We start from the raw sequence: 26,660 nt of genomic DNA, 5'->3' as shown, positions 1-26,660 counted from the left end.
AGGTTATGTAGCAGGACATCAGTTTCCTTCATATTAAAACTCGTCCAGGGCTTGACTAGACTGTCGCCAACTTGGCACACAAAAAGACATGCATCAGCAGAAATATCCCTGGGCTGCACTGTAGAAATTCTAGGGTTCACAACTATACACACCAATTACACTAACAGATCCTGCATTATGTCAGATTCCAAAGTGTCCACAAGAGGGCTCTATTATTCTATATCTGAATACACTGGTATAAGAGAAATCCATTTCTAGAAGATTCTATTCCAGTAATAACAGTATGTCCACTCAACAATATATCTGATCAAAAGGTACAAGTAGATCAATCTGTACACTGAGCCAAACCAATTTAGAATAGATTAAAAAGAGAATACAATTTCACTCAACATCTTGATTTTTTTGTTGCTGGAATCCTTAGTTGCTACATCCATTTCTGGACTTCTAAATTAATGATATAGCGAGTACCCATTACACCTTGAAGAATATAACTTACTAATGATCTTAGTTCTGTCATACCCTTTCAGAACCCCAAATATGAGCTAGTTTTACTCAAAGTACTGGTAAAAAAACACTACAGCTTCAAAACATGGTTCAAACTAGAATGTTGATATCATGGATGGCCACTGCTGGCATCCATAGCTCAGTCTATGAATTTGAGTGGTGACATTTCTCCAGCCCCTTCCCTCAGTTCTTCACCAAAATGCAGGCGGGGTGGCTGCTTTGTTGTTGTTTCAATAACTTGTGCTTAAATACACGCCACAGTGATAAGCTTCATGCAAATTTTCATGCAAAAATATTGAGGTTAGGCCATCATTTGAATGATGCGGGTGACATGAACAGTGATTGGCTGCCTTTGTCCATATCTCATCGTACACTGAGTATACCAAACATTAAGAACAATTTTCTAATATTGAGTTGCACCACCTTTTGCCCTCAGAACAGCCTCAATTTCTCGGGGCATGGACTCTACAAGGTGTTGAAAGCATTCAACAGGGATGCTGGCCCATGTTGACTCCAATGCTTCCCACAGTTGTGTAAAGTTGGCTGGTGGACCATTCTTGATACACATGGGAAACTGTGGAGCATGAAAAACCCAGCAGCGTTGCAATTCTTGACAAAAACCGGTGTGCCTGGCACCTACTACCGTACCCTGTTCATTTGTCTTGTCCATTCCTCTCTAATGTCACCTACACACAATTCATGACTCAAGGCTTAAAAATCCTTCTTTAACCATTCTCCTCCCCTTCAGCTACACTGATTGAAGTAGATTTAACAAGTGACATCAATAAGGGATCAGTCTGTCATGGGAAGAGCTTCTTAATGTTTTGTACACTCAGTGTATAACCTACCCTGTCCACTTCATCAGCACACAGTAGTCTATAGAGAATGGGCCAAAAATCAGGTTGGGCAAGTATGCTATTTATTGCAGTTTGTGCGACAAAACCATTCATAGAATTGAAAATGCTATGGAAACAAATTAAAACGTCTGTTTTATTTTATACATGAAAACTTAAGCGCAAACGTGTTATGTGCACTGTCACGCACAACACTTTATCCGCTGGTGGGAAAAATGCATATAATGTTTGTGCGGACTTTTGAATATCTGCATTAAAATCTGTTGTAAAATGGATGGAAACCTAACCACAGTACCAAACAAGCCAAAACAACCAAAACAACTCCTTAAAACTCAAAAGTTTCAGGAAAAGTGGAGAAAAAAATTCTCAAAGTGAAATGCTTGCTTTGACAGGGCGAGTTCTCTTTAAAACAGGCTTATTCTCAACGCAGCGCTTCTTGGTAGCTATTCTCGTAGATCGTCTGAGACCACTGGCCATATGTGGCTCTCCAACTATGGTAGGTGTATTTTCAGCTTTAATTCGGACATGAGAAGCATGTTGGGTAATTGTTTCTCCACCATTCCTTTTGGTCTTGGGTGCCTTCTTGGGAGCTTTTGCTTGGCTTGGGGCGACTTGCAATGCCTCCTGGGGACCTGTGTCTTCCTCTTTTTCGGTGTCTTTCAAAGTGTCCATCTTGCCTTGAATGGCTAGCAAAGATTCCTGTGAAGTCACAAGGAACTTTTCTCATTGAATCTCTTGAGGAAGTACACATATTTTTCAATGTGACTGAAAATTCCCAACACCCCAGACACCACAAGGTCAGACACGGAGCTTATTACATACAGACTTACCTCTGCCCCAGCCAGCTGAGATTTGAGCTCTGATAGTTCCTTCATCAGATGCTTGATGTTTGCCTTAGAGATGAAGCAGTGGTCATCAGTTATACATGTCCAGAAAGAACTGGCCCATGACCGTACAGTACTGTAGGGGATTCATCGTATAACTAAACACTACATGGTGACAAGTGTTGAACAAAGCACCTTTTTCGTGAGGATGGTTCTGTTCCGATTCTTAATCTCCTGTAGTCTTTGCTCCCCTCTCTCTCTGAAATTAGAAACAATAATATTAATATAAAGCCAGAACTCCTGTTTCCGTAAACATCAACAAACTGCACACTGGCCATGTCTTCCATGGGTCATATTCATTAAGGCACACTGTAGCAAAACGTTTTGCATCAGAACAAAAACGAATGCTTCTTATTGTAAGTCCCTGCCTGTTTTCCTGCCCCTTTTCCAGTAAATGTCCTTCCATTTGGTGCCTAATAAATATGATCCTGGCCACTGCAGTAACATGAAGTGAGATAGCTAGCTACCTGAGCTCCAGGGCTCTGGCCACGCTGTCCTCTAGTGCAGTGATCTCAGCTTGTTCCTCCTCTACAGCTTGCTGGACATCAGCAGTCTTTATCTGGGCCAGGAGGGACTTGGAGTCCAGGGCCTCTACCTCCGTTGAGCTCAGCTTCCTCGAGAGGAACACTTGCCCTATTTGAACAGTCTGCTCACAGGACAGGATCTGAAACATGATGTTCAACAGAACAATTTTCAGCGAATGCGGCGACATATCCACAAACATTACGAATATGAGTGTGTAAAAATTATCAATATATAAATATTTGTATAGATAAATGATAAGAGTAAAGTTAAAAGGCAGTGTTAACTCAAGGTCATAACTTCAGAGGTTGACAACATGCCATTCAGCATAGGACAGTATCTAGTAGTGGTGTGAATGTTTAAAGGAGAAAATCCCTAACGGAATAACCTTTAGTGTAGTTATCACAAAACTACCACTAACAGATCATCATCATAATCATCAAAGGGAAAAATACAAATGTAACAAATACCTAACAACAATGCTGTAACGTTATTAGGAATTAGGAATCTTTCAAATGATTAGTCACGGATATAAAAGCGCTCCGCACGTCATCATATTTAACAGTTGGAGAGACAGGAAGCGACAGTAGCAAAGTCCTGAAAACATGGAGAGGGACACAGCAGAGTACCTAAAACGGCATTAACTATCATTGTTGCTGAGTGGGTGGGAGACAGCAGTAAGATGAGTGGCGTCTATTAGCTAGGCAGGACTGAGGTAGACTGAACTGCATTGCCCCCTAGTGGTCATACCAATGTTTTTTCTTTCTATATATATATATATATATACATACACATTGGTGTGACCACTAGGGGGCAATGCAGTTCAGTCTACCTCAGTCCTGCCTAGCTAAAAGATGACACTCACAGGGTCATACGAAGGACCATATCTGAGTTCTTAGTGTATAAACATAACGGCAGTTTAAAAGTTAAGAACAATTGTACATTTGTCAAATCCCTAGTAGCTACAGTACAGTAACATGTGGCCTCACCTCATCAAGGTCAGTTTGGATCTTCTCTCTGGAGGCCAAGGACAGATCCCTGGCCAGCATCTGGTTCCTCTGCTGCCTCAGTAATTCATCCAGCTCTCTCTGCATAGGAAACACCATGACAGCCTTGAACATAACATCATTCAACTGTATCAAGAAGGCCCTAATGGAGTGTATTCACTAGGAACCAAATGGAACCAAACCTACCTGAATTTGTCCAATAGAAACATTCGTTATCATTGCAAAACATTGTTAGTTGCAAACTGAACCAAACTGGAGGAAACGCAAACGGAACATTTTGCTATGTGCGCGAATAAAGAACACGTGTGATCAAAGCAGCACAAAATGGCTGCGTCATTTCAATTTGAGGTTCCATGAGCATCAGTCATTCAAATAATCAAGTGGGTGTTTTCACCATCAGATATATGGGATTTCACCTGTAAGGCGTTGATCTGCCTCTCCTGCCTGGCTCTCTTCAGGAATACAAGGTCTGCTGGGGTAACCTCATAGCCCTGCATGCCTCTTATCAATGAGTAGTGGTCCTCTTCCAGCACACTGCCTGAACAGACTGAACATGTACATTGATAACATTTGGTGGATCGTGCTAATAATATAATTTATTACAAGCTTCTGCACCATCATAAACCAAAGCATTAAACATTGAGATTTGTAAACCTACAGTAGTATCATGTGACATAGGACTATATTAAAATAGATAAGAATTGGATATTTAATGAAAATGTGTGTTCAGAGGACACAGGTGCACGTGCCCCCTCAGATCTGTCCTGTTAATTAATATATATAGTTGAAGTTGGAAGTTTACATACACTTTAGCCAAATACATTTAAACTCAGTTTTTCACAATTCCTGACATTTAATCCTAGTAAAAATTCCCCGTCTTAGGTCAGTTAGGATCACCACTTTATTTTAAGAATGTGAAATGTCAGAATAATAGCAGAGAGAAGGATTTATTTCAGCTTTTATTTATTTCGTCACATTCCCAGTGGGTCAGGAGTTTACATACACTCAATTAGTATTTGGTAGCATTGCCTTTAAATTGTTTCACTTGGGTCAAACGTTTTGGGTAGCCATCCACAATAAGTTGGGAGAATTTTGGCCCATTCCTCCCGACAGAGCTGGTCAGATTTGAGTCAGGTTTGTAGGCCTCCTTGCTGGCACACACTTTTTCAGTTCTGCCCACAAATTTCAAATCGTCTATTTTGTGAAGTGCACCAGTTCCTCCCCACAACATGATGCTGTCACTCCCGTGCTTCATGGTTGCGATGGTGTTCTTTGCCTTGCAAGCCTCCCCCTTTTTCCTCCAAACATAACGAATGGTCATTATGGCCAAACGGTTCTATTTTTGTTTCATCAGACCAGAGGACATTTCTCCAAAAAGTACAATCTTTGTCACCACCGTAGTCTGGCTTTTTTAATGGTGGTTTTGGAGCAGTGGCATCTTCCTTGCTGAGCCGGTTATGTCGATATAGGACTCGTTTCACTGTGGATATAGATATTTTTGTACCCGTTTCATCCAGCATCTTCCCAAGGTCCTTTGCGGTTATTCTGGGATTGATTTGCACTTCTCGCACCAAAGGACGTTCATCTCTAGGAGACAGAACGCGTCTCCTTCCTGAGCGGTATTACGGCTGCGTGTTCAAATGGTGTTAATACTTGCGTACTATTGTTTTTACAGATGAACGTGGTACCTTTAGTATTTGGAAATTGCTTTTCTGAAGTCTTGGTTGATTTCTTTTGATTTTCCCATGATGCCAAGCAAAGGGGGACTGAGTTTGAAGGTAGGTACACAGGTACAACTCCATTTACCTCAAATTATGTCAATTAGCCTAACAGAAGCTTCTAAAGCCATGACATTTTCTGGAATTTTCCAAGCTCTTTAAAAGGCACAGTCAACTTAGTGGATGTAAACTTCTGACCCAATGGAATTGTGATACAGTGAATTATAAGTTTAATAATCTGTCTGTAAACAATTGTTGGAGAAGTTGTGTGTCATGCACAAAGTAATGTCCTAATCGACTTGCCAAAACTATAGTTTGTTAACAAGAAATGTGTGGAGTGGGTGAAAAACGAGTTAATGACTTCAACATAAGTGTATGTAAACTTCAACTGTATATATAGTTGTCGTTTCTCTGAAATACTACTAGCCACCTAGCAATTTTATGAAGTTGGTTTTAGCTAGGCCAGAAATGTTCTCAATCTCCCAACCTCATAACTAGCTACCAAGAAGCCATTTCAGGCTACTAATCAAGTTAGAGTAGCTAGCTTGTCTAACCATCTTAGCATTTCACAGTAGTCCAAACACGTTGTATTCAGCACATGTGACAACTACAGAAATATTTGGCATGCCTGCTGGCAAGGTTGGAAGACATTAGGAAAGCAAGCAATTACTCAATGAACTGAATAAGACTCAATTCATTTCAATCTTTTACCCAGATATTAGCAAAAAAAGAACCACAAGTCAAGAGGATAAAGACAGTTCAAGAACTATGGTTTAGAGGTCGACCGATTATGATTTTTCAACGCCGATTATTGTAGGACCAAAAAGGCCGATACCAATTAAATCGGCCGATTTTTATTTATTTATTTGTAATAATGACAATTACAGCAAAACTGAATGAACACTTATTTTAACTTAATATAATACATCAATAAAAACAATTTAGCCTCAAGTAAATAATGAAACATGTTCAATTTGGTTTAAATAATGCAAAAACAAAGGGTTGGAGAAGAAATTAAAAGTGCAATATGTGCTATGTAAGAAAGCTAACGATTCAGTTCCTTGCTCAGAACATGAGAACACATGAAAGCTGGTGGTTCCTTTTAACATGAGTCTTCAATATTCCCAGGTAAGAAGTTTTAGGTTGTAGTTATTATAGGAATTATAGGACTATTTCCCTCTATACCATTTGTATTTCATTAACCTTTGACTATTGGATGTTCTTATAGGCACTTTAGTATTGCCAGTGTAACAGTATAGCTTCCGTCCCTCTCCTCGCTCCTCCCTGGGCTCGAACCAGCAACACAACGACAACAGCCACCATTGAAGCAGAGCAAGGGGAACAACTACTAGAAGGCTCAGAGCGAGTGACGTTTCAAACGCTATTAGCGCAAGCTAACTAGCTAGCCATTTCATTTCACTTCGGTTACACCAGCTTGCCGCACAACGAAGAGCTGCTGGCAAAACGCACGAATGTGCTGTTTGAATTAATGTTTACGTGCCTGCTTCTGCCTACCACCGCTCAGTCAGATACTTGTATGCTCAGTCAGATGATATGCAATGCAGGACACGCTAGATAATATCTAGTAATATCAACCATGTGTAGTTAACTAGTGATTATGATTGATTGTGTCTTATAAGATAACTTTAATGCTAGCTAGCAACTTACCTTGGCTTACTGCATTCGCGTAACAGGCAGTCTCCTTGTGGAGTGCAACGAGAGAGAGGCAGGTCGTTATTGCGTTGGACTGGTTAATTGTAAGGTTGCAAGATTGAATCCCCCAAGCGGACAAGGTGAAAATCTGTCTTTCTGCCCCTGAACAAGGCAGTTAACCCACCGTTCCTAGGCAGTCATTGAAAATAAGAATGTGTTCTCAACTGACTTGCCTAGTTAAATAAAGGTATAAAAATATATATATTTTAAATCGGTAAATCGGTGCTCAAAAATACCGATTTCCGATTGTTATGAAAAATTGAAATCGGCCGTAATTAATCGCCCATTCCGATTAATCGGTCGACCTCTAGTATGGTTACATATGCAGAAAAATATGTATTTTTGTATGTAGAATTAAGCATAAGGATTATGGCTCTAAATTGCAGGAAAAAGCCATTTCAGGCTAAATTCACCCACTTGCAGATGGGGCCTAGCCCCCCTCCAGACCACCCTCCAATCCTCACGTACTTGTGGCCCCTCAGATTTTGGGGGTGCACGACACCCCTGTGTGTGTTTATGTTTGTCACCTCAGACATATCAAACCACATATTGGTGCAAATATACAGCTATAGGATTTTGAACAATATAGGAAACACCCACGTGTGCTTGAAGTGATGCGAGACCGTCGGCATGTTTCTGTTTCTGCAGGCTCGATTGTGTAAAGGTCCATGGTCATATTTAGCGCGGGAGACAAGGGTTCTTGCCCAGGGGTGGTTTCAATCTGGATGGAAAGACAAAATGGTAACGGATAGAAATTCATTAGTTGGCTAGGCCTACCCTCCACAATAATTGGCTCAAGTTGGCCTACAAACTACAGTGCCTTCATAAATTCATAAAGTATTCACACACCTTGATTTTACAGTTTGTTGTGATAAAATTTGGATTAAAATGTATTTAATTGACATTTGTCAACCAGACACAAAAGACTCAAAGGGGAAGAAAAATTATACCATTTGTAAAAAAAGGTACAACAAATAAAACACTAATATATATCTTGATTAGATAAGTATTAAAACCCAGAGTCGATACATTAGAATCACCTTCATCAATTACACCTGTGAGTCTTTCTGGATGAGCTTTCCACTCCTGGATTGTTCTACATTTGCCCATTCCTCTTTTCAAAATTCTTCAAGCTCTGTGAAATGGGTTGTTGATCATTGCTAGACAACCATTTTCAGGTCTTGCCATAGATTTTCAAGCAGATTTAAGTCAAAACTAACTCAGGCACTCAGGAACATTCACTCTTCTTGGTAAGTAACTCCAGTGTCGATGTGGCATTGTGTTTTAGGTTACAGTCCCGCTGAAAGAATAATTCATCTCCCAGTGTCTGGTGGAAAGCAGACAACCAGGTTTTCCAATAGGATTTTGCCTGTACTTACCTGCGTTCCATTTTTTTTTATCCGGAAAAACTCCCCTGTCCTTAACGATTACAAGCATACCCATAACATGAGGGTCAGTGGTACTCAGTAATGTGTTGTATAGGATTTGCCCCACCCTGAAGAAGGCACAGTGATGCCGAAACATTTGTGGGGGTTTTTTACCTACAAATTACTGGGAGGTTATACAAACGGAGTTTATAGCTTACAGTTTATTCTCCCTTAGTCAGCATCTTTAAACTAAATCATTTTTTCTGGGTGTGCGCCATCTCATGTTTTTTATTGGATTTGACCCAAACATAACACTTTGTATTGAGGACAAAAAGTTAAATTGCTTTGCCACATTTTTAGTCACTTGTTGCAAACAGGATGCATGTTTTGGAATATTTGTATTCTGTGCAGGCCTTTTTTCACTTTGGTTACTATTGTGGAGTAATTACAATGTTGTTGATGCATCCTCAGTTCTCCTATCACAGCCATTCAACTCAAACTGTTTTAAAGTAGCCTTTGAGCTCATGGTGAAATCCTTGAGCAGTTTCCTTCCTCTCCGGCAACTGCGTTAGGAAGGACGCCTGTACCTTTGTAGTGACTGGGTGTATTGATGCACCATCCAAAGTGTAATTAATAACTTCACCATGCTCAAAGACATACTCAACGTCTACTCTTTACATGTTTAACCTGTTTGTTTACCAATAGGTGCCCTGTCTAGGCGCACTGGGGTTTTAGTGCCTTCAGAAAGTATTCACCCCTAGACTTTTCCTACATTTAGTTGTTACAGCCACAATTTTGTCCCTGGCTTAAACACAATACCCTATAATGTCAAAGTGGAATCATGATGTTTTTAGGAATTTTCACAAATTAATTAAAGCTGATGCCTTGAGTCAATAAGTATTCAACTGCTTTGTTATGGCAAGCCTAGATAAGTTAATGAGTAAAAATGTGCTTAAGTCACATAAATTGCATGGATTGCAATAATAGTGTTTAACATGACTTTTCAATGAATACCTAATCTCTGTACCCCACACATACAATTACTGTATCTGTAATGTCCCTCAGTCAAGAAGTGAATTTCAAACACAGAATCTACCAAAGACCAGAGAGGTTTTCCACTGCCTCACATAGAAGGGCAGAAGTGTGGTGAAAGGGATTCAGCCTACCGCTTGTGTTTCAAAGCTCAAAGGCCAAGTTATTTTCAACTCTGACGTTGGCGGCGTCCTCTGAAGTTGTCGTCCCAATGGAATATGATTTGAAGGGTCTTGAATGAGTCTACTGATCGCCGGTGAAACATTTGACTTGTGAGTAGATTTTTCCCCTTTGGTTGTCTTTCTGTTTCTCCTGTTTGCAACGGAAATCTTTGAGATATCCATTTTTCTTGTTGTGTTGAAACCTAAACTAGGCGTTTTGTGACAATCGAATCAAAATCACCTGTTGGCGCGCACCTGTAACGCTCGCGAGGTCGTGGCTAAAGAGCCAATTTATGCTTGATCCGAAAATGTGGTCTGAGACGCAATAGCGGGGCAGAGGCCGAATTGAGCTCTGTACCGCATCATGAGAACATGTACTAGTAGTGTATGACCAGTAGAGGGAGACAAGAGGTTGCACCTGCATTGAGGAATCATCAGTACTGTCGTTATCGAGGTGTGGGGGGCTGCCACATTTCACGTCCACGTCATCAACTAGTGCTCAGGGAGTGAAAGAAATCAAACAAACAATGTTTTATTGTCACAAACACCGGATAGGTGCAGACAGTGATATGTGTTGTTTTACAGGGTCAGCCAAAGTAGTATGGCGCCCCTGGAGCAAATTAGAGGTAAGTGCTTTGCTCAACAACATCAACATATTTTTCACCTTGTCTGCTCGGGTATCAAAATAGCATAATGCAGTGTCAACAGTTTCTACAGGAGTTGTCCTTTGAAGCCAGATCTGCCCTCTCCTCCTTGTCCAGGTCAGAGCCCTGTGCCACAACAATGGAACAGTAATGTGTACCTGGCCTTAGTGCTCAGACACCATCAGTAGCAGACAGCCACAATCTGCTTATGACCTGAAGCAGCATTATCAAACACTATGAGGAGACCTTTATATACAATTCTAAATAAAAGTGCATTTCATACTATGTTTATGAACAATAAAATACATGTTTTTGAACTGAGAACACACACTGCGTGCTTCCACCGAAACACAAGCTGTAAGGGAACATATACAGTGCATTAGGGAAGTATTCAGACTGCTTTTAACACATTTCGTTATGTTACAGTGTTATTCTAAAATTAATTAAATTGTTTTTTTCCCCCTCATCCATATACACACAATTTCCCATAATGACAAACCATGCTCTGACATGCACAGTCAAGGATGATCCATAGAAACAGGATGCATCTGAGATCAATTTCAAGTCTCACAGCAAAGGGTCTTAATACCTATGTAAATAAGTAATACATATGCTAAAATTTCTAAAAACCTCTTTTCACTTTGTCATTATGGGGTATTTGGTGTAGATTGATGACAAATGTATTTAATTTAATCAATTTTAGAATAAGGCTGTAACGTAACAAAATGTGGACAAAGTCAAGGGGTCTGAATACTTTCCGAAAGCTCTGTATAGCCAAGCAGAACTGACAGCTAAGTTTAAACCTGCTCTTCATGCCGTCCGTCCGGCCAGGCTGAGGCTGAGGCACATGCTCAAGAGAGCTCCAGGAATGGAAGATGAGAGTGAATGCTGAGTCATAAATACTTCTGTTTTTAAACTGTCCAACCGGGTCCATCACACTGAGGAAGAGAACGGGGGGTGTAAATCTGAGCTTTACAACACTTGCTTCCCAGGAGGTTAGGGCCAAGGGAGGAGAAGGAGAGTCACATGGCTTTACACCCACCCGTCTACTCTTCCCTTGGGAACAAGTCCCTTAGTTATTCCCCTGGGAACAAGCCCCTTAGTTCTTCCCTGGGAACAAGCCCCTTAGTTATTCCCCTGGGAACAAGCCCCTTAGTTATTCCCCTGGGAACAAGCCCCTAAGTTCTTCCCCTGGGAACAAGCCCCTTAGTTTTTCCCTGGGAACAAGCCCCTTAGTTATTCCCCTGGGAGCAAGCCCCTTAGTTCTTCCCTGGGAACAAGCCCCTTAGTTCTTCCCTGGGAACAAGCCCCTTAGTTCTTCCCTGGGAACAAGCCCCTTAGTTCTCCCCCTGGGAACAAGCCCCTTAGTTCCCCATCTGGGAACAAGCCCCTTAGTTCTCCCCCTGGGAACAAGCCCCTTAGTTCTCTCTCTGCGAACAAGCCCCTTAGTTCTCCCTCTGGGAACAAGCCCCTTAGTTCTCCCTCTAAAGTCCTTTAGTTCTCCCTCTGGGAACAAGCCCCTTAGTTCTCCCTCTGGGAACAAGCCCCTCAGTTCTCCCTCTAAAGTCCTTTAGTTCTCCCTCTGGGAACAAGCCCCTTAGTTCTCCCCCTGGGAACAAGCCCCTTAGTTCTCCCTCTGGGAGCAAGCCCATTAGTTCTACACCTGGGAACAAGCCCTGTAGTTCTCCCCCTGGGAACAAGCCCCTTAGTTTTCCCGCTGGGAACAAGCCCCTTAGTTCTCCCTCTGGGAACTAGCCCTGTAGTTCTCCCCCTGGGAACAAGTCCCTTAGTTATTCCCCTGGGAACAAGCCCCTTAGTTCTTCCCTGGGAACAAGCCCCTTAGTTATTCCCCTGGGAACAAGCCCCTTAGTTATTCCCCTGGGAACAAGCCCCTTAGTTATTCCCCTGGGAACAAGCCCCTAAGTTCTTCCCCTGGGAACAAGCCCCTTAGTTTTTCCCTGGGAACAAGCCCCTTAGTTATTCCCCTGGGAGCAAGCCCCTTAGTTCTTCCCTGGGAACAAGCCCCTTAGTTCTTCCCTGGGAACAAGCCCCTTAGTTCTTCCCTGGGAACAAGCCCCTTAGTTCTCCCCCTGGGAACAAGCCCCTTAGTTCCCCATCTGGGAACAAGCCCCTTAGTTCTCCCCCTGGGAACAAGCCCCTTAGTTCTCTCTCTGCGAACAAGCCCCTTAGTTCTCCCTCTGGGAACAAGCCCCTTAGTTCTCCCTCTAAAGTCCTTTAGTTCTCCCTCTGGGAACAAGCCCCTTAGTTCTCCCTCTGGGAACAAGCCCCTCAGTTCTCCCTCTAAAGTCCTTTAGTTCTCCCTCTGGGAACAAGCCCCTTAGTTCTCCCCCTGGGAACAAGCCCCTTAGTTCTCCCTCTGGGAGCAAGCCCATTAGTTCTACACCTGGGAACAAGCCCTGTAGTTCTCCCCCTGGGAACAAGCCCCTTAGTTTTCCCGCTGGGAACAAGCCCCTTAGTTCTCCCTCTGGGAACTAGCCCTGTAGTTCTCCCCCTGGGAACAAGTCCCTTAGTTATTCCCCTGGGAACAAGCCCCTTAGTTCTTCTCTGGGAGCAAGCCCATTAGTTCTACACCTGGGAACAAGCCCTGTAGTTCTCCCCCTGGGAACAAGCCCCTTAGTTTTCCCGCTGGGAACAAGCCCCTTAGTTCTCCCTCTGGGAACTAGCCCTGTAGTTCTCCCCCTGGGAACAAGTCCCTTAGTTATTCCCCTGGGAACAAGCCCCTTAGTTATTCCCCTGGGAACAAGCCCCTAAGTTCTTCCCCTGGGAACAAGCCCCTTAGTTTTTCCCTGGGAACAAGCCCCTTAGTTATTCCCCTGGGAGCAAGCCCCTTAGTTCTTCCCTGGGAACAAGCCCCTTAGTTCTTCCCTGGGAACAAGCCCCTTAGTTCTTCCCTGGGAACAAGCCCCTTAGTTCTCCCCCTGGGAACAAGCCCCTTAGTTCCCCATCTGGGAACAAGCCCCTTAGTTCTCCCCCTGGGAACAAGCCCCTTAGTTCTCCCCCTGGGAACAAGCCCCTTAGTTCTCCCTCTGGGAACAAGCCCCTTAGTTCTCCCTCTGGGAACAAGCCCCTTAGTTCTCCCTCTAAAGTCCTTTAGTTCTCCCTCTGGGAACAAGCCCCTCAGTTCTCCCTCTGGGAACAAGCCCCTTAGTTCTCCCTCTGGGAACAAGCCCCTTAGTTCTCCCTCTGGGAACAAGCCCCTTAGTTCTCCCTCTGGGAACAAGCCCCTCAGTTCTCCCTCTAAAGTCCTTTAGTTCTCCCTCTGGGAACAAGCCCCTTAGTTCTCCCTCTGGGAACAAGCCCCTTAGTTCTCCCTCTGGGAACAAGCCCCTTAGTTCTCCCTCTGGGAACAAGCCCCTCAGTTCTCCCTCTAAAGTCCTTTAGTTCTCCCTCTGGGAACAAGCCCTTTAGTTCTTCCTCTAGACACCGAGAAGTTTGTGTTTAAAAAATTCTGTGAAGCAGAAATGTTGTTTTATACAGGCAAAGAAACAAAATATACATTTTAGCACTAGTTGGGAAGTTGGAAATTCCATATGGTATTGCATGTTTGCAGGATGATCAATAGCTTAACAAATAAACTGTCAATGTATTTTTATTTTTTCCTCACCAAGCATCTGTAGCTCATTCTGTCAATAGCACACAGGGGCTGATTCCACTATCAGCAATGCTTCTGAGACCCAGGTAGTCAAAGTGATGTCCTAAAAAGTGCATTAAACAGTCATCACATTGGGAATAGACAGTAGGGTAAAAAGGTAGTCTCCATAGGGTTATTTTACCACTGCACCACCTGTTTCCTTCAACTGTCTCACATTAAGCTAACGCTGGCTGGAGAGAGCAGCTGTGAAGGGTCTTTCTGGGAAGCATCTTTGCATCAGAGAGCCTTTTATTAGCAATAATGGCCCATTTGTTATTGTGTGTGTGTGTGTGTGTGTGTGTGTGTGTGTGTGTGTGTGTGTGTGTGTGTGTGTGTGTGTGTGTGTGTGTGTGTGTGTGTGTGTGTGTGTGTGTGTGTGCGTGCGTGCGTGTGCGTGTGCATGCGTGTGTGTCTGTGTGTGTGTATGTCTGCGTGTATGTATGTGTGCGTGTGTGTGTACTGTTTGAGTCATTTTGGGATGGAGCACTAGGCAACGTCATGTCTGGCAGGTACAATGAAAAGCACTTCACTTTGGCGGAGGTCAAAGGCATAGCATTGTGAAGCTCAGCAGCCATTAAGTGATGGACAACAAAATGGGAGAGAGGATGAGTCCTTAAAGATCTAGCCTATAGGGGATAGGAGCTAGATGTTGTGCCTCATTACCCAGAGTACCCTAGTCTATAGGTCAGTGGTCTAGACCTGTGTGGGGTTGAATGACCCATACATCCTTCAGCTTTCATCATAAGTATGCTCTATCCGGACTGATCCATGGTACGCTTGAGGAGCAAGCCCCTCTCTGGTTACCAGTCTTTGGTATGGGGGTCTATTTCTGGAATCCTCTCCCGCTCTCCCTCTCTGTCTCCCTCTCTCTTTCCCCCTCGCTCCCTCCTCCCTTCCTCTACCTCCCTCTCTCCCTCTCTCTCCCCTCCCTCCCTCCCTCTCTCTCTCTCTCTCTCTCTCTCCTTCTCTCTCTCCCTTCCTCTCCCTCGCTCTCTCTCTCTCCCTCCTCGCTCCCCTCGCTCCCTCCCTCCCTCCCTCCCTCCCTCGCTCCCTCCCTCCCTCCCTCCCTCTCTCTCTCTCTCTCTCTCTCTCTCTCTCTCTCCTCTCTCTCTCTCTCTCCCTTCCTCTCCCTCCCTCTCTCTCCCTTCCTCTCCCTCCCTCTCTCCCTCTCTCTCTCCCCCTCGCTCCCTCCTCCCTCCCTCTCTCTCTCTCTCTCCCTCTCTCCCCCTCGCTCCCTCCTCCCTCTCTCTCTACCCCTCGCTCCTTCCTCCCTCCCTCTCTCTCCCTCTCTCTCTCTCTCTCCCTTCCTCTCCAGGTGGAGGTGTTATATATACATATACTCAGTGGGATAGATCACGGCTCAGATCAGGGATGCGATGGGAATAGCCTTCTCCCTCCTGCAAGGTGTGATGGGAATAGCCTTCCCCCTCCTGCAAGGTGTGATGGGAATAGCCTTCCCCCTCCTGCAAGGTGTGATGGGAATAGCCTTCCCCCTCCTGCAAGGTGTGATGGGAATAGCCTTCCCCCTCCTGCAAGGTGTGATGGGAATAGCCTTCCCCCTCCTGCAAGGTGTGATGGGAATAGCCTTCCCCCTCCTGCAAGGTGTGATGGGAATAGCCTTCTCCCTCCTGCAAGGTGTGATGGGAATAGCCTTCCCCCTCCTGCAAAGTGTGATGGGAATAGCCTTCCCCCTCCTGCAAGGTGTGATGGGAATAGCCTTCCCCCTCCTGCAAGGTGTGATGGGAATAGCCTTCCCCCTCCTGCAAGGTGTGATGGGAATAGCCTTCCCCCTCATGCAAGGTGTGATGGGAATAGCCTTCCCCCTCCTGCAAGGTGTGATGGGAATAGCCTTCCCTCTCCTGCAAGGTGTGATGGGAATAGCCTTCCCCCTCCTGCAAGGTGTGATGGGAATAGCCTTCTCCCTCCTGCAAGGTGTGATGGGAATAGCCTTCCCCCTCCTGCAAAGTGTGATGGGAATAGCCTTCCCCCTCCTGCAAGGCTCCCGGCGGGCCGGGTGACGATGAAAGATGATGGACAGGTGGAAACTTCTAGCCCTGCACATTCAGCTGGACCACGGTGGGAGCTGTCAGTGAGGTTCATTTTGTGATGCTTGTGATTTGTGGGGAGGGTTAAGTTAAGCCTCAACAATCACTCATATTAGCAAACTTATTTAATTTCAAACTACACATTTCTCTAGTACGGCCCTATGGGTTATTTATCATAATGAACGATATCAGCAAATTGTCCACAATAAGTGGTCAGTTTGGTTGGTGTCGATAATTTTCGGTTTATCGTCCCAGGTCTGAGATGCTTCAATGTCAATATTCTATCCGGCTCCCTTTTATAGAAGTTGAGATATTTAATAGCCATTTTTCTCCAGTTGACTATTTCTTACTGATTTCTTACTGAAAGTAACTGATGGCTATATGAACTTTCTTACTTCACGTTGTCAATTAGAGAGGATGTTAAATTGCTAGGATAAGTATCGTAAATAAACTAAGCTGGGATATAATGATAGTACGTCACTCTCAAAATGGCTGACATAGCTGTCAATGAAAAACATCAGCGCAGGCATTCAGCACAGCCTCCCCAAGAGGCAGATCACATCCATCATGCCACAGTGACTGGCCACAAGGCCAACGATGAACTAGTTATATCTGAGGGCACAGGAACTAGCCTGAGTCCCTCATCTGTTTGTGCTGTCTTGACAACCGCTATGTCAACGTCACGCCAAAGTTGCACAAGACAGCACAAACAGAGTTGGGAGTCAGGTTAGACAGGAACGTCCTTCAGAGTTCATAGTGAGTTGATGAATGATGTGTGTAGTTGGCAACTCAATGTGTTTTTGAACTGCACACACTATAAAGAGCCTCCTCTCAACTCTCTGGAAAAAGTTAGCCTGGCTATATAATCTATTTTCCTGTATTCCAACAGTTTATTTTACAGTGGGGACTGAGTGTGCATTGTCATACTGTCCTGCGTTATTGTTCTCCTGAGTAGGACAACAGGTGGCTCTGATAGTACAGGCCATGCCGCGTCTCCATGACAACCCCCAGCACATTGTAGATAAGGTCAGAGTTGATGGGAGCCCATTAAGATCTAAATCTATAAGGGGATATGTTCTACCTCCCCTAGCAGGCACTGTGAGGTCCACCTTTTAGTCTGTTTCTGGCAAGATGTATGTGTATGTGCCAAGGAGAGGTTCCGATGACAGCTGGGGACTGACATAATGGAAGCCTCAAATGTGCCTTTACCTCACCACACACACAGTTTGTGTCAGTCCAGACACACTTCCAGACACTGAAACATTGACACCACTGCTACTCAGGAGAAGGCCAGAGGAAAAGCCTTCCCACCCACACACCCACCGCAGCACTGCTCACTGATGGAAAACACAGACCCGCACGGAGCCAAGGACACATTGAAAGGAGTCTGAGATGTAGTCCCGTGGTTGCCGTGGTCGGACAGAAAACAGTCCCACAGGAGGGCATGCCTCAGTGAAGGTCCAAGCGTAGAACAGTATACTTCTGGAATAGAATGCTGGGTTTTAAAGGGGAAAAACATGCTGTGAAATTCAGTGATTCTTTGAAAAATACAGTTCTCAATTATTTTCAGAGTTGACTGGCAAATGATCATAGAATCTTGACATTGTTTTGAATACTGCTATGCTCCTATCAGACCACCATTTTGATTCCCCACATGCAAATCAAATGCCTTGTCCTAAGGTACCAGAGCAGGTGACATGGTCACCCGGACTCTATTGTCATCCAGAATAGACCACCTGAGTCAAATAAAACCTACAATGCATTTTACTCTGTCACCTTGTGTCACCTATTGTTTAAGCTGTGGGTGATGTGGGTACCAGTGTCCTCAGTAGAACTAAGTTCCTGACTACATGAAGGGATCAGCTTTCCAAAGCTGTCCTGATGAAGGTAGATTCCATAGAATGACATATAGAACTATAGGATGTGTATGGTAGATGCTATTAGGGTCTTACTGGCCAATCTCGTTCAACTTGGGAACTGTCCCTTGTCAAGCTTTTCACTCTCTTCATAAAACAACAATCAACCAATCCCAAACTGACTAACCTACCCCTGGGTACTTGAAACAAGTTTACACCCCCCCCCCCCCTTCTCTTCTTCCTCTTTCCTTCCTCTCTCTCTATCTCCACGGGGACAGTCCCAGACTCCTTAGGGATCAGTTCCCTGACAGGACCATCTGGCCAAGTGTGTGTGTGTGTGTGTGTGTGTGTGTGTGTGTGTGTGTGTGTGTGTGTGTGTGTGTGTGTGTGTGTGTGATTGTGTGTGTGTGTGTGTGTGTGTGTGTGTGTGTGTGTGTGTGTGTGTGTGTGTGTGTGTGTGTGTGTGTCATTAGGGGTAGGTTAAATTTAGCAGCGAGGCAGATATCTGCATGCCAGGTCCTATCTGTCCCTTTACCCCCTCCCTCCCTCTCTCTCTCCTTCCCTCCCTCCCTCTCTCTCTCCTTCCCTCCCTCTCTCTCTCTCCTTCTCTCTCTCCCCAGTCATTTCTCTCCACTGCACCACACTGTCCTTCTATCCAGTCCTCTATCACAGCAGCGTCTCATTCCCCCACTTTCTGTCTCTCTCTCTCCCAGGCACGCTCCCTCTCTCTGTCAGCATTGGCGGGAGAGTGATTCACCCCCCTCCTCCCCCATCGCTCTAAGTGGATTGTACAGACAGAGGCAAGCTGAGGACACAGGAGAGGAGAAAAAGGGCTCGATCAGGGAAGGAAGACGTGGAAACACTACACACTGGATACCATTTCCTCTCTCATTTCCTGCTACAGAGCAACACAGTGACACTGCAGCAGTAGCAGCAAGCAGCAGTCTGGACTACAGCTTTGACTCACTGCTCTCTGAGGTAAGACTGGTTGTCAGCTACACGCTGCAGCTAAACCCAGAGAGGGAGGTCAAACTACATGGACTTCTCTCTCTGTACCCATGACAACCCTCTTTGTCTACACTATTTCATTCAGTTTATCATGTGCATTCTGCAGTGTATGGAGACAGGCTGGTGTTGGGAGGGTGTTGCTGTGACGGTGTTGTGGCTAATCAGACAGGGCAGGTAGACTGCATGAAGGGAACATGTCGTGACCACATAGACCACTCTGCTCACTGTTGTATTCTCAGTGAGGTCAGCTGAGGGAGTTGGTTTACAGATCCACTATCAATCCTATTGACTCCTGTTGATTTGACATCTTTGCATCATTACTGATGTTTTGGGTGCATATCTGCATGAGTATTGATGTTGTGTTTGTGTATCTGGATAGAATATTGTACTGAAAAAAAAGTGCTGTCTAGAACCGAAAGGGTTCTTTGGCTGTCCCCATAGCGTATCCCTTTGAAGAACCCTTTTGGTTCCAGGTGTAACCCTTTTGGGTTCCATCTAGAACCCTTTCCACAGATGGTTCTACATGGAACCCAAAAGGGTTCTACCTGGAACCAAAAAATGGTTATCCAATGGGGACAGCTGGAAAACCCTTTTGGAACCCTTTTTTCTAAGAGTCAGTTTCCAGTCAAACATAATCCCATGTGATTGACTGCAGCTAATATGAACATATTTATCGATTGTCAACTGAGAAGTGCAGGAAGTATTTACCACCTAGTCCACTGGGCAATAGTGACGTTAAGTTCTGATTACCTTTAGTCAATTTCCTTACCACACATCAAAGACAAAGTTCAACAAAGCTGGCCTATGGATGTTCTACATTGAAGTGGTACAGTGACAGCAGCAGGGTATTTCCTAAGGGCAGCGGGTCCAGGCTCAGGGCCCTGTGCGTCTCAGATCCCCAGGGGGCTGTGGGGGATATGGAGGGGCCGAGCCAGATGGGGTTATCAGGCCTTCACCTAGCGGCTCCGTTTTGAACGTGTCGCCCCAGAGCAGGGAGAGTGAGGCGGATGCCTGGCCGTCATCAATACATTTTTAGCAGCGACCAGATTCTTCTGGCTGTGGATCAGACTGGCGCAAACATGGCGCCCAAAGCAAGCCCCTCTGTGTTTGGTCGTCATTTCTCAAGCTAGAGCAGATCATTCCCACGTTTAGAGTAGCTCATTTAGTGGGTACAGTATGGTCAATATGTGACCCAAGAGGAGTTGGTCGTTCAGGGTTCCTAACCTAAAGACCATTAGAACTCCTTCAACATGGTTTACATTTATGTTATCAATTCCCAGGAGGCTCCATGGCAACCCTACAGTGGTAAAGCACATTGGATGTTTGTGTAACATGAAAATGATAGAGAAATTCTAAATTACTCTATGCTTTAATTGCCAAAACCAATTTCACACTCGTTTCTATTCATTAATGAGGTGTAAGTTCATTAATTATGCATGAAGTAGATCGAGACCAGTCTTAAAAGCCAGGTAAAGAGCGTTTAATTCCAGAGAGTACTAAATGCTTACACACATTACCACAGGTTATAAACTGAAAATGACGTCAGCGTTTTCCAAACGTTCCGTTTCACAAACAGAGGGCCCCTCTAATTCTCAAGCCTCCGTGTTATCAGCACGAAGTCAAGGCCAGTCAGCATAAATCAACATTCCCGACCATTTTGGAGATGGCCCGTTCCCACCACCTGGAGATTTGTACAACTGAATGAACTTAAAGAACAGACCTTCATTGTTACTAAACTTCCTGACTACATTATATACAATTGTGAAAGGGAGCAAGAGGGACAGTACATTATAGCATTTGGAATAGTCAGTTTCTGATTGGAATGTATACATAATTAGTCATTTCAACCATATTTTCCTCTATCAATCCTCCCTTTGATCAAATATTATACATTCAAATCTACAAAATAAAAATATTATAAATGTTTACCCGACTCTTCACCCATCTTTAATCAAATCTAACCTTAACTCCAACTGTTTTTAAATCTGCATCAGAATCATAACTCCTCTTTCAGGATTCTTTCTTTTTTTTTCTTTTTACAATCTTTATCAAAAAACAGTTTAATCATTGAAACAAATTACAATCTAATTCCTCTTCATCTCAACACTATTCTCATCAAACATAAATTCCCCACAAATGACAGATCCGGATTCGTCCACTTCCTCTGTAGACATGCCTTCAGTCCTCCACAGGTCAGAATCTGGAATCGGCCCATAACGCACCATCTGTAGGGTCATTGATCTTTCCAGAGTCCTGGAAACAAGGCCTCGCACACAGGGAATTAGACAACAGCCGCATAAAATTAAAACAGTCATACAGGTAGATACAGCCCAAAACACCACATTTTTCCATAAATACTGTCTACCCAATTTAGTTCAGAGAAGTATCCACCCCAGAGTTTCTGCCAACCCGTGAGCCAGGGTGGTCAAACCAGCTGAGGCTTCGGGCATTGATTCGTCCGGAGCCGTGCTACCCGGGATGTAAGACATGGTCCTGATTACCACGCCCACTTCCTCCTTTTATCCTATGCAATTCTATTCTGTCAGGTCTTCCAGCTGGTTGCTTCAGTCTGTTCTACAAAACCTTTAATAACACCTTTGGTATTCCTGCTAAAGCGCTGTTGATTACCATAACTATAATTACACACCTCGTGGAACCCCAATGTTATCAATATATACTCTGTCGTCAAAAGACCCAGATGGAGCATCTCTTCTCTCTCGTTTTGGCTAACTTCATGTCTTGGTGTTGTATGAGTGTAAAAGGCATTCCTAACCCGTCCAATCAGTCAAACTCATTCCCCCGCACAACCACCAGATGGCGACACTGGCCCATTTTATTGCATTGAAATCCCCAGAGTTCAACCAGCCTGTCAATTCAGACATGGTCTCGTCAGTGGTCATTTTCTCTGTACCAACTTGGTTCCTGGGGATATAAATAGTGACAACTGTCATTATCTGGCATTCCTGCTTTCATGAACAGCTTTACCATACATGCCATTCCCTTAGGGAATTAATTCCGTTCAGTGGAAAAGGGATAGTTGTTAACTGGGGTTTAGCGTTCGCACAGACATAACATTCTTCTTTAGCCACTGATCTGGCCGTATTGAATCCATTCCAACCATAAGTTGGACTCCCCAAACCCAATCTCCACTTCTATAACTTCTTTGAGGTCTTTGGTCTGAACTATTCGTACCTTTATACAATACTTCCTCTGTTCAGGAACACAGTCCAAAACGCCAACCCTTACTATACTCCACCTGGTCCCAAATTGAGTGTATGGGTTTACGTAGCCATCCCTTTCAGTGTGAGCTATGACCTGTCCACGATCAATATGGTGATTTACACAAATACTTCCCATAGAGTCCCATGGTTCTAGGCTGCCAAGGGGTGAATGACCCCAATTGATCTACACAAAATTCTACTGAGAGATCCTTGCCCAATTCCACCCTCACTTCCTTACTATTTTGTTTCAGTGACCTTCTGAGAATCTTAGGTAACATCCCATTTCCCTCATCTAGCACATGAGTCAAATTATCCTCTTTGGCACTTTCCAGGGGATCATGGTGAATCAGGAATATGGCCCCCACAATAAAACAGCTCAGGACGGTCAGTGCGCACGTGAAGCCCCACCCTCTCCCTGAGAACATGTCAACAGCCAGAGGCCAAGCCATCACTTCACTTCTATGAACGCTCACAGCTGGGGAAAGGTCGGGTATAGGGAATCTTCAGAAGGAGTTTGACCCCCGTTCCATATGGGTCACGGTTCCTCTCCTAGTCCTGTGATCGTCCGACAGTGCTAGTGTGACTTACCCCCCTACAATGTGTGATATGTACCCAGGTAGCTCTTTCGGCTAATCTCACAGCGAAGGCAGTCACCAGTAGTACGTGGAATGGTCCCTCCCACCGAGGCTGCTTCCAGTTTTTTTTTCTTTTTAGTGATTGGATCCAGATCCAGTCTCCTGGTTGAATCTCGTGTGCCACCTCCCTCTGTAGTTCTCCTGCTGGGCATACAACTTTTGACCATACAGGTTTGGTTAATAAAACAGTTTCTTATTCGTCAAACCAATTAACCATTTTTTTTATTTTTTATTAGTTAATTATCCCGTAGGTCACATCCTATTCTAGAACACTATTTACCCATCCCCCTTTTGTTACCTGGCTCTGCCCAGGTAACAACCTTGCCTTATTCTTATACAATGACTTAGATAAGATTTAGTGAATTATCCTTATGTCTGAAATTCCATTTAGGATGTTATCTTTTCTCTTCCTGGCCCCCCCTCTAACTTCTCTGCTCTCCAACCTTCAAGGTCTCTGCAGTGCGGGGGAGGGCTCCTCTGTATGTTTCTCATGTTTTCCAAATTTGAACTACATGGGAACTACAAACCCATGGACCCTCTTTTAGAAAAAAAAAAACATGTCTATGAGCGGCTTTTCTCCAAATTCCTTAATCAATCTATCTTAATCCTAACAATAATCCTAACTCCTCATAGATGTCCTATATTCCTGTTAAATATAATACTATTTAAAAACGTATAATCTAATAAATGCTAACCATATTAAAAATCCTTCCTACACTAACAAGCCCTCTCCTTGGGGCTCCTCAGTATTCTATCTGACAATAACATGGATTTAATGTGTTGCAAAGTGTGGAATAAAACTTTGGTCCTGTAAAACAGAGTAAAGCAGAACAAAGCATTCTTATAACCCATCTGGTCCTCTCAGCTATTCTTATCCAGCACCAGGTGGGCACCATGCCACCCTTCACGACAGGGAGAACAAACATACATGGGTCATCCTCAGTCAGTCTTATCCTCCCCTCAAAGCATGCTTCACCTCAGCCTCTCCAACTGGAGCATCAAGCAAAGGCATCATGCCTGAAGCCTTCACCACATCTGTAACAGACTTAATAAAACACGGTATGATGCAAGCAGCACATCACATTAATAACAAATAATAAAGTTCAACAGTACTCCCAGGTTTCCCCCATATCATGGAAAACCTATCCACCTTTGTGGGATTCCCTATGCCATAAGGGTATCCTCTTCTCCAGTCCCAGAACTGTCCCAAGTTGGTTATCATGTAATCCCCATACGGACACCCTCCCCCATTACACAGGTAATGTCCCCCGTCTTTTGACACTCCTGTACACGGGTGTTAAAATCAAATAAAAATACCTCAATTTCTTCCCTGCCCTGTTGGCTCAAAATATGTTATCTTCCCCTATTTATTCTCAATGATGAACATGACTTTCTCTCTGTTACAATACAGACTTCCTAATAGCCCATTCAAAAAAAAAAAACCTCACAGCTAATGTTATAAGACAGAATCCTGAACCACTTTCTCATTTGCGGTTCAAACAGTAATTCTAAACCCTCAACCAGAACTGCTTCATTTCTAATGAATTTACCTTAAAACTAGTAACTCAATATGACCCCATTCATTATACAAATGACTCTCCCCTGGGGCTGATCAGACCCCAGAAGCCAGTCATGATAAGGTCAAAAGGTCATACCATATTAGACATAAAGATCCCTTTTATCCTTACAATAGAAATAGTCACCTGTATAATTCAAACCCATAAAAAAAACATCTCATAAGGTTCCATATGTGAGCGTGTCTCTTTAAAATCTCCTTGCACTAAAACAAATCGTTCTAACAGTTGTTTTATATATATATAATTTGCAGACCTTTTTCAATTTGGTCGTTTAAAGCTGCTCTCTCCCCCAAAATTATAATCCCAGGAGGCCTCTAAAAGTGACACCACATCCCTAACTATCATTCACTAATGCTACCTCGAATCAGAAACTCAATAAGTGAACTATAACTAAAACCTAATGATAATTCCCCTTTGACTCAAATCATTAATCATAAGTTTTAAACATTGTCTACGGATATGTTTACTTAAATGACCATGCTACCTTTAGATACAATTAACCCGATAACATTATTATCCAATGCATTACTTTTTCTCTCTGCCGCAAATGTCGTACATTTCGCAGTGTAAGGAATCCGTAATTTAATCCCCGATATTTAATAAATATGCATTTGCATTCCCTCATGGCTTTTTTAATTTACTTACTTATGGGTAACTTTCATCCGTTCCGGAACAAAGAGTTCTACCTAAACCCGCCAGAACACACTGTTCAACTAAGTTAAATCAAACCCAAAAATTGACTATAACCAATAAACAAATAAACAAAACACTTTTATCTCAACTTCTGAAAGGTTTACTCGAAGCCTCGATACACACTCTAATAGCTATACTGTTTGCTCCGTTATTCCCAGTCTTCTGGTGACAAAAGTGTCGCGCTAGTGACGTCATCATCAAGCGCTCAATCTGCCAATTCGTAGCGACTTCAAATGAATTGTAAATAATTCTTGTTCGATTAACGAAACCTAATTTTTCACATCTGTTCAAATCCTGAATTATAATTTACCCCCCCAACCAACATCTCTAAATTCGCCAATTTTATAAAAGCTTTTCGATGGGCATAAATCATAATTGTCTCTTTGTTATCATTTAGAATCCATTTTGCTCTAAATACCTGTCTCGTCTTTGACTTAGTATTTTAATTACAACTCTATTCCCAATACGTTATTCACTTGTCTAATTACAACTCAGACCAGCATTAGCGAGTGCTCGCCCTAAAAATGCCTTGTCTCTGGGAACAGGGAAATCCCCTTAACCCAAACATTTACTCCTACAACGACACCCAATAATTCTTATGATCCCTTCACGTCGTTCGTTTTAAATCTCTTGATGTTTCATGTAACTTATTTTTCTCTCTTTGAATTGTCGTCCCACAATATTTTTTCCACTGTCATACACTCAAACCACTGTGATTACCGTGCACTGTCCCTTTAAGATAAGACTTTTCATTTGTTCCCCGCAACGAGAACGGAAATCAGATCATTTTTAGAATACGTTACTTTTTGTTCAAATTCACTGCTGTTACCTTAACCAAAGATCAATAATCAGAAAAACAATCACAACTTCTTACGATTAAGCTATTCTTACCTAATTTATAGTCCAAAGCGTTGCACTATATAGCCCCATTGAGTGTCTAGCAATTCCTTTGCTTGGCTGTAGGCACAAATCTGCCCGCCTTTGTAAAATATATATTCCCTATTCAGATTGAATTCAGTTTTAAATTCTAATCATCAGAGTAAACTCAACCGAATTTCTCAATTTACTATACCCTAACATTAAACGTACCATGTTTTTGTGTTAAACTTCTCATGTCAATTGATTCATAATTAGCCGTAACGTCCAGGCAGGCTGGAATTGTATTGTATCTCTCCGGTATCCCCTCCATTTAACTTTAGGTAACTCTCTTCTATGATACATCTATTTAATTACGACTCTCATCTCAATACATTATTCCACCAGATCATTTTGGGCGAAATAGCGTTTTACATTGACATTGCCTCGCCATTATTTTTAATGACTTCTTTTGTCAATTCTATCTAGAACACATAATATCAGTTCCGTTATATCTTTTGCAAACACTGGCGACCTTATTTTTCAGGCAAAACATGCAAATAGGTCAATTACGATCTAAAATCAATTTTAGTTAAACGGGAACCGAACCGTGGATTACCGTAGGTGAGACTGCCGCGCTCACCACTCCCCTACCAGCACAATGGAATTTGACTGAGACTCTCCGCAAATATACCCATTTTCACAGTTAATT

At 43.4% G+C, this 26,660-nt stretch overlaps 2 protein-coding genes across 2 annotated transcripts in view; one reads left to right on the top strand and one right to left on the bottom strand.

The window, feature by feature from the left end:
* Nucleotides 1-1,407: 1,407 nt before the first annotated feature.
* si:dkeyp-34c12.1 (uncharacterized protein LOC570187 homolog) lies at nt 1,408-10,050 on the bottom strand. Its single transcript, XM_029655083.2, has 8 exons — nt 9,736-10,050; nt 7,803-7,923; nt 4,188-4,318; nt 3,754-3,852; nt 2,710-2,906; nt 2,378-2,441; nt 2,189-2,251; nt 1,408-2,057 (listed from the first exon to the last, which is right to left on the bottom strand). The coding sequence occupies exons 1-8, from the start codon at nt 9,943-9,945 to the stop codon at nt 1,725-1,727; spliced, it is 1,218 nt and encodes a 405-aa protein (XP_029510943.1). The 5' UTR covers nt 9,946-10,050; the 3' UTR covers nt 1,408-1,724.
* Nucleotides 10,051-18,609: 8,559 nt separating this feature from the next.
* Nucleotides 18,610-26,660, top strand: part of LOC115126346 (filamin A-interacting protein 1-like) — a 105,795-nt gene continuing 97,744 nt past the window's right edge. Inside the window, exon 1 of the mRNA XM_065018989.1 lies at nt 18,610-18,937. The gene's annotated coding sequence lies outside the window, so the exon portion shown is untranslated. The remainder of the gene's footprint in view (nt 18,938-26,660) is intronic.

Source organism: Oncorhynchus nerka, linkage group LG5 (genome assembly GCF_034236695.1).
Source record: "Oncorhynchus nerka isolate Pitt River linkage group LG5, Oner_Uvic_2.0, whole genome shotgun sequence".
Taxonomy (NCBI): Eukaryota; Metazoa; Chordata; class Actinopteri; order Salmoniformes; family Salmonidae; genus Oncorhynchus; species Oncorhynchus nerka.
Note: the sequence above shows the minus strand (reverse complement) of the source record. Positions and strands in the feature narration are given on the sequence as shown.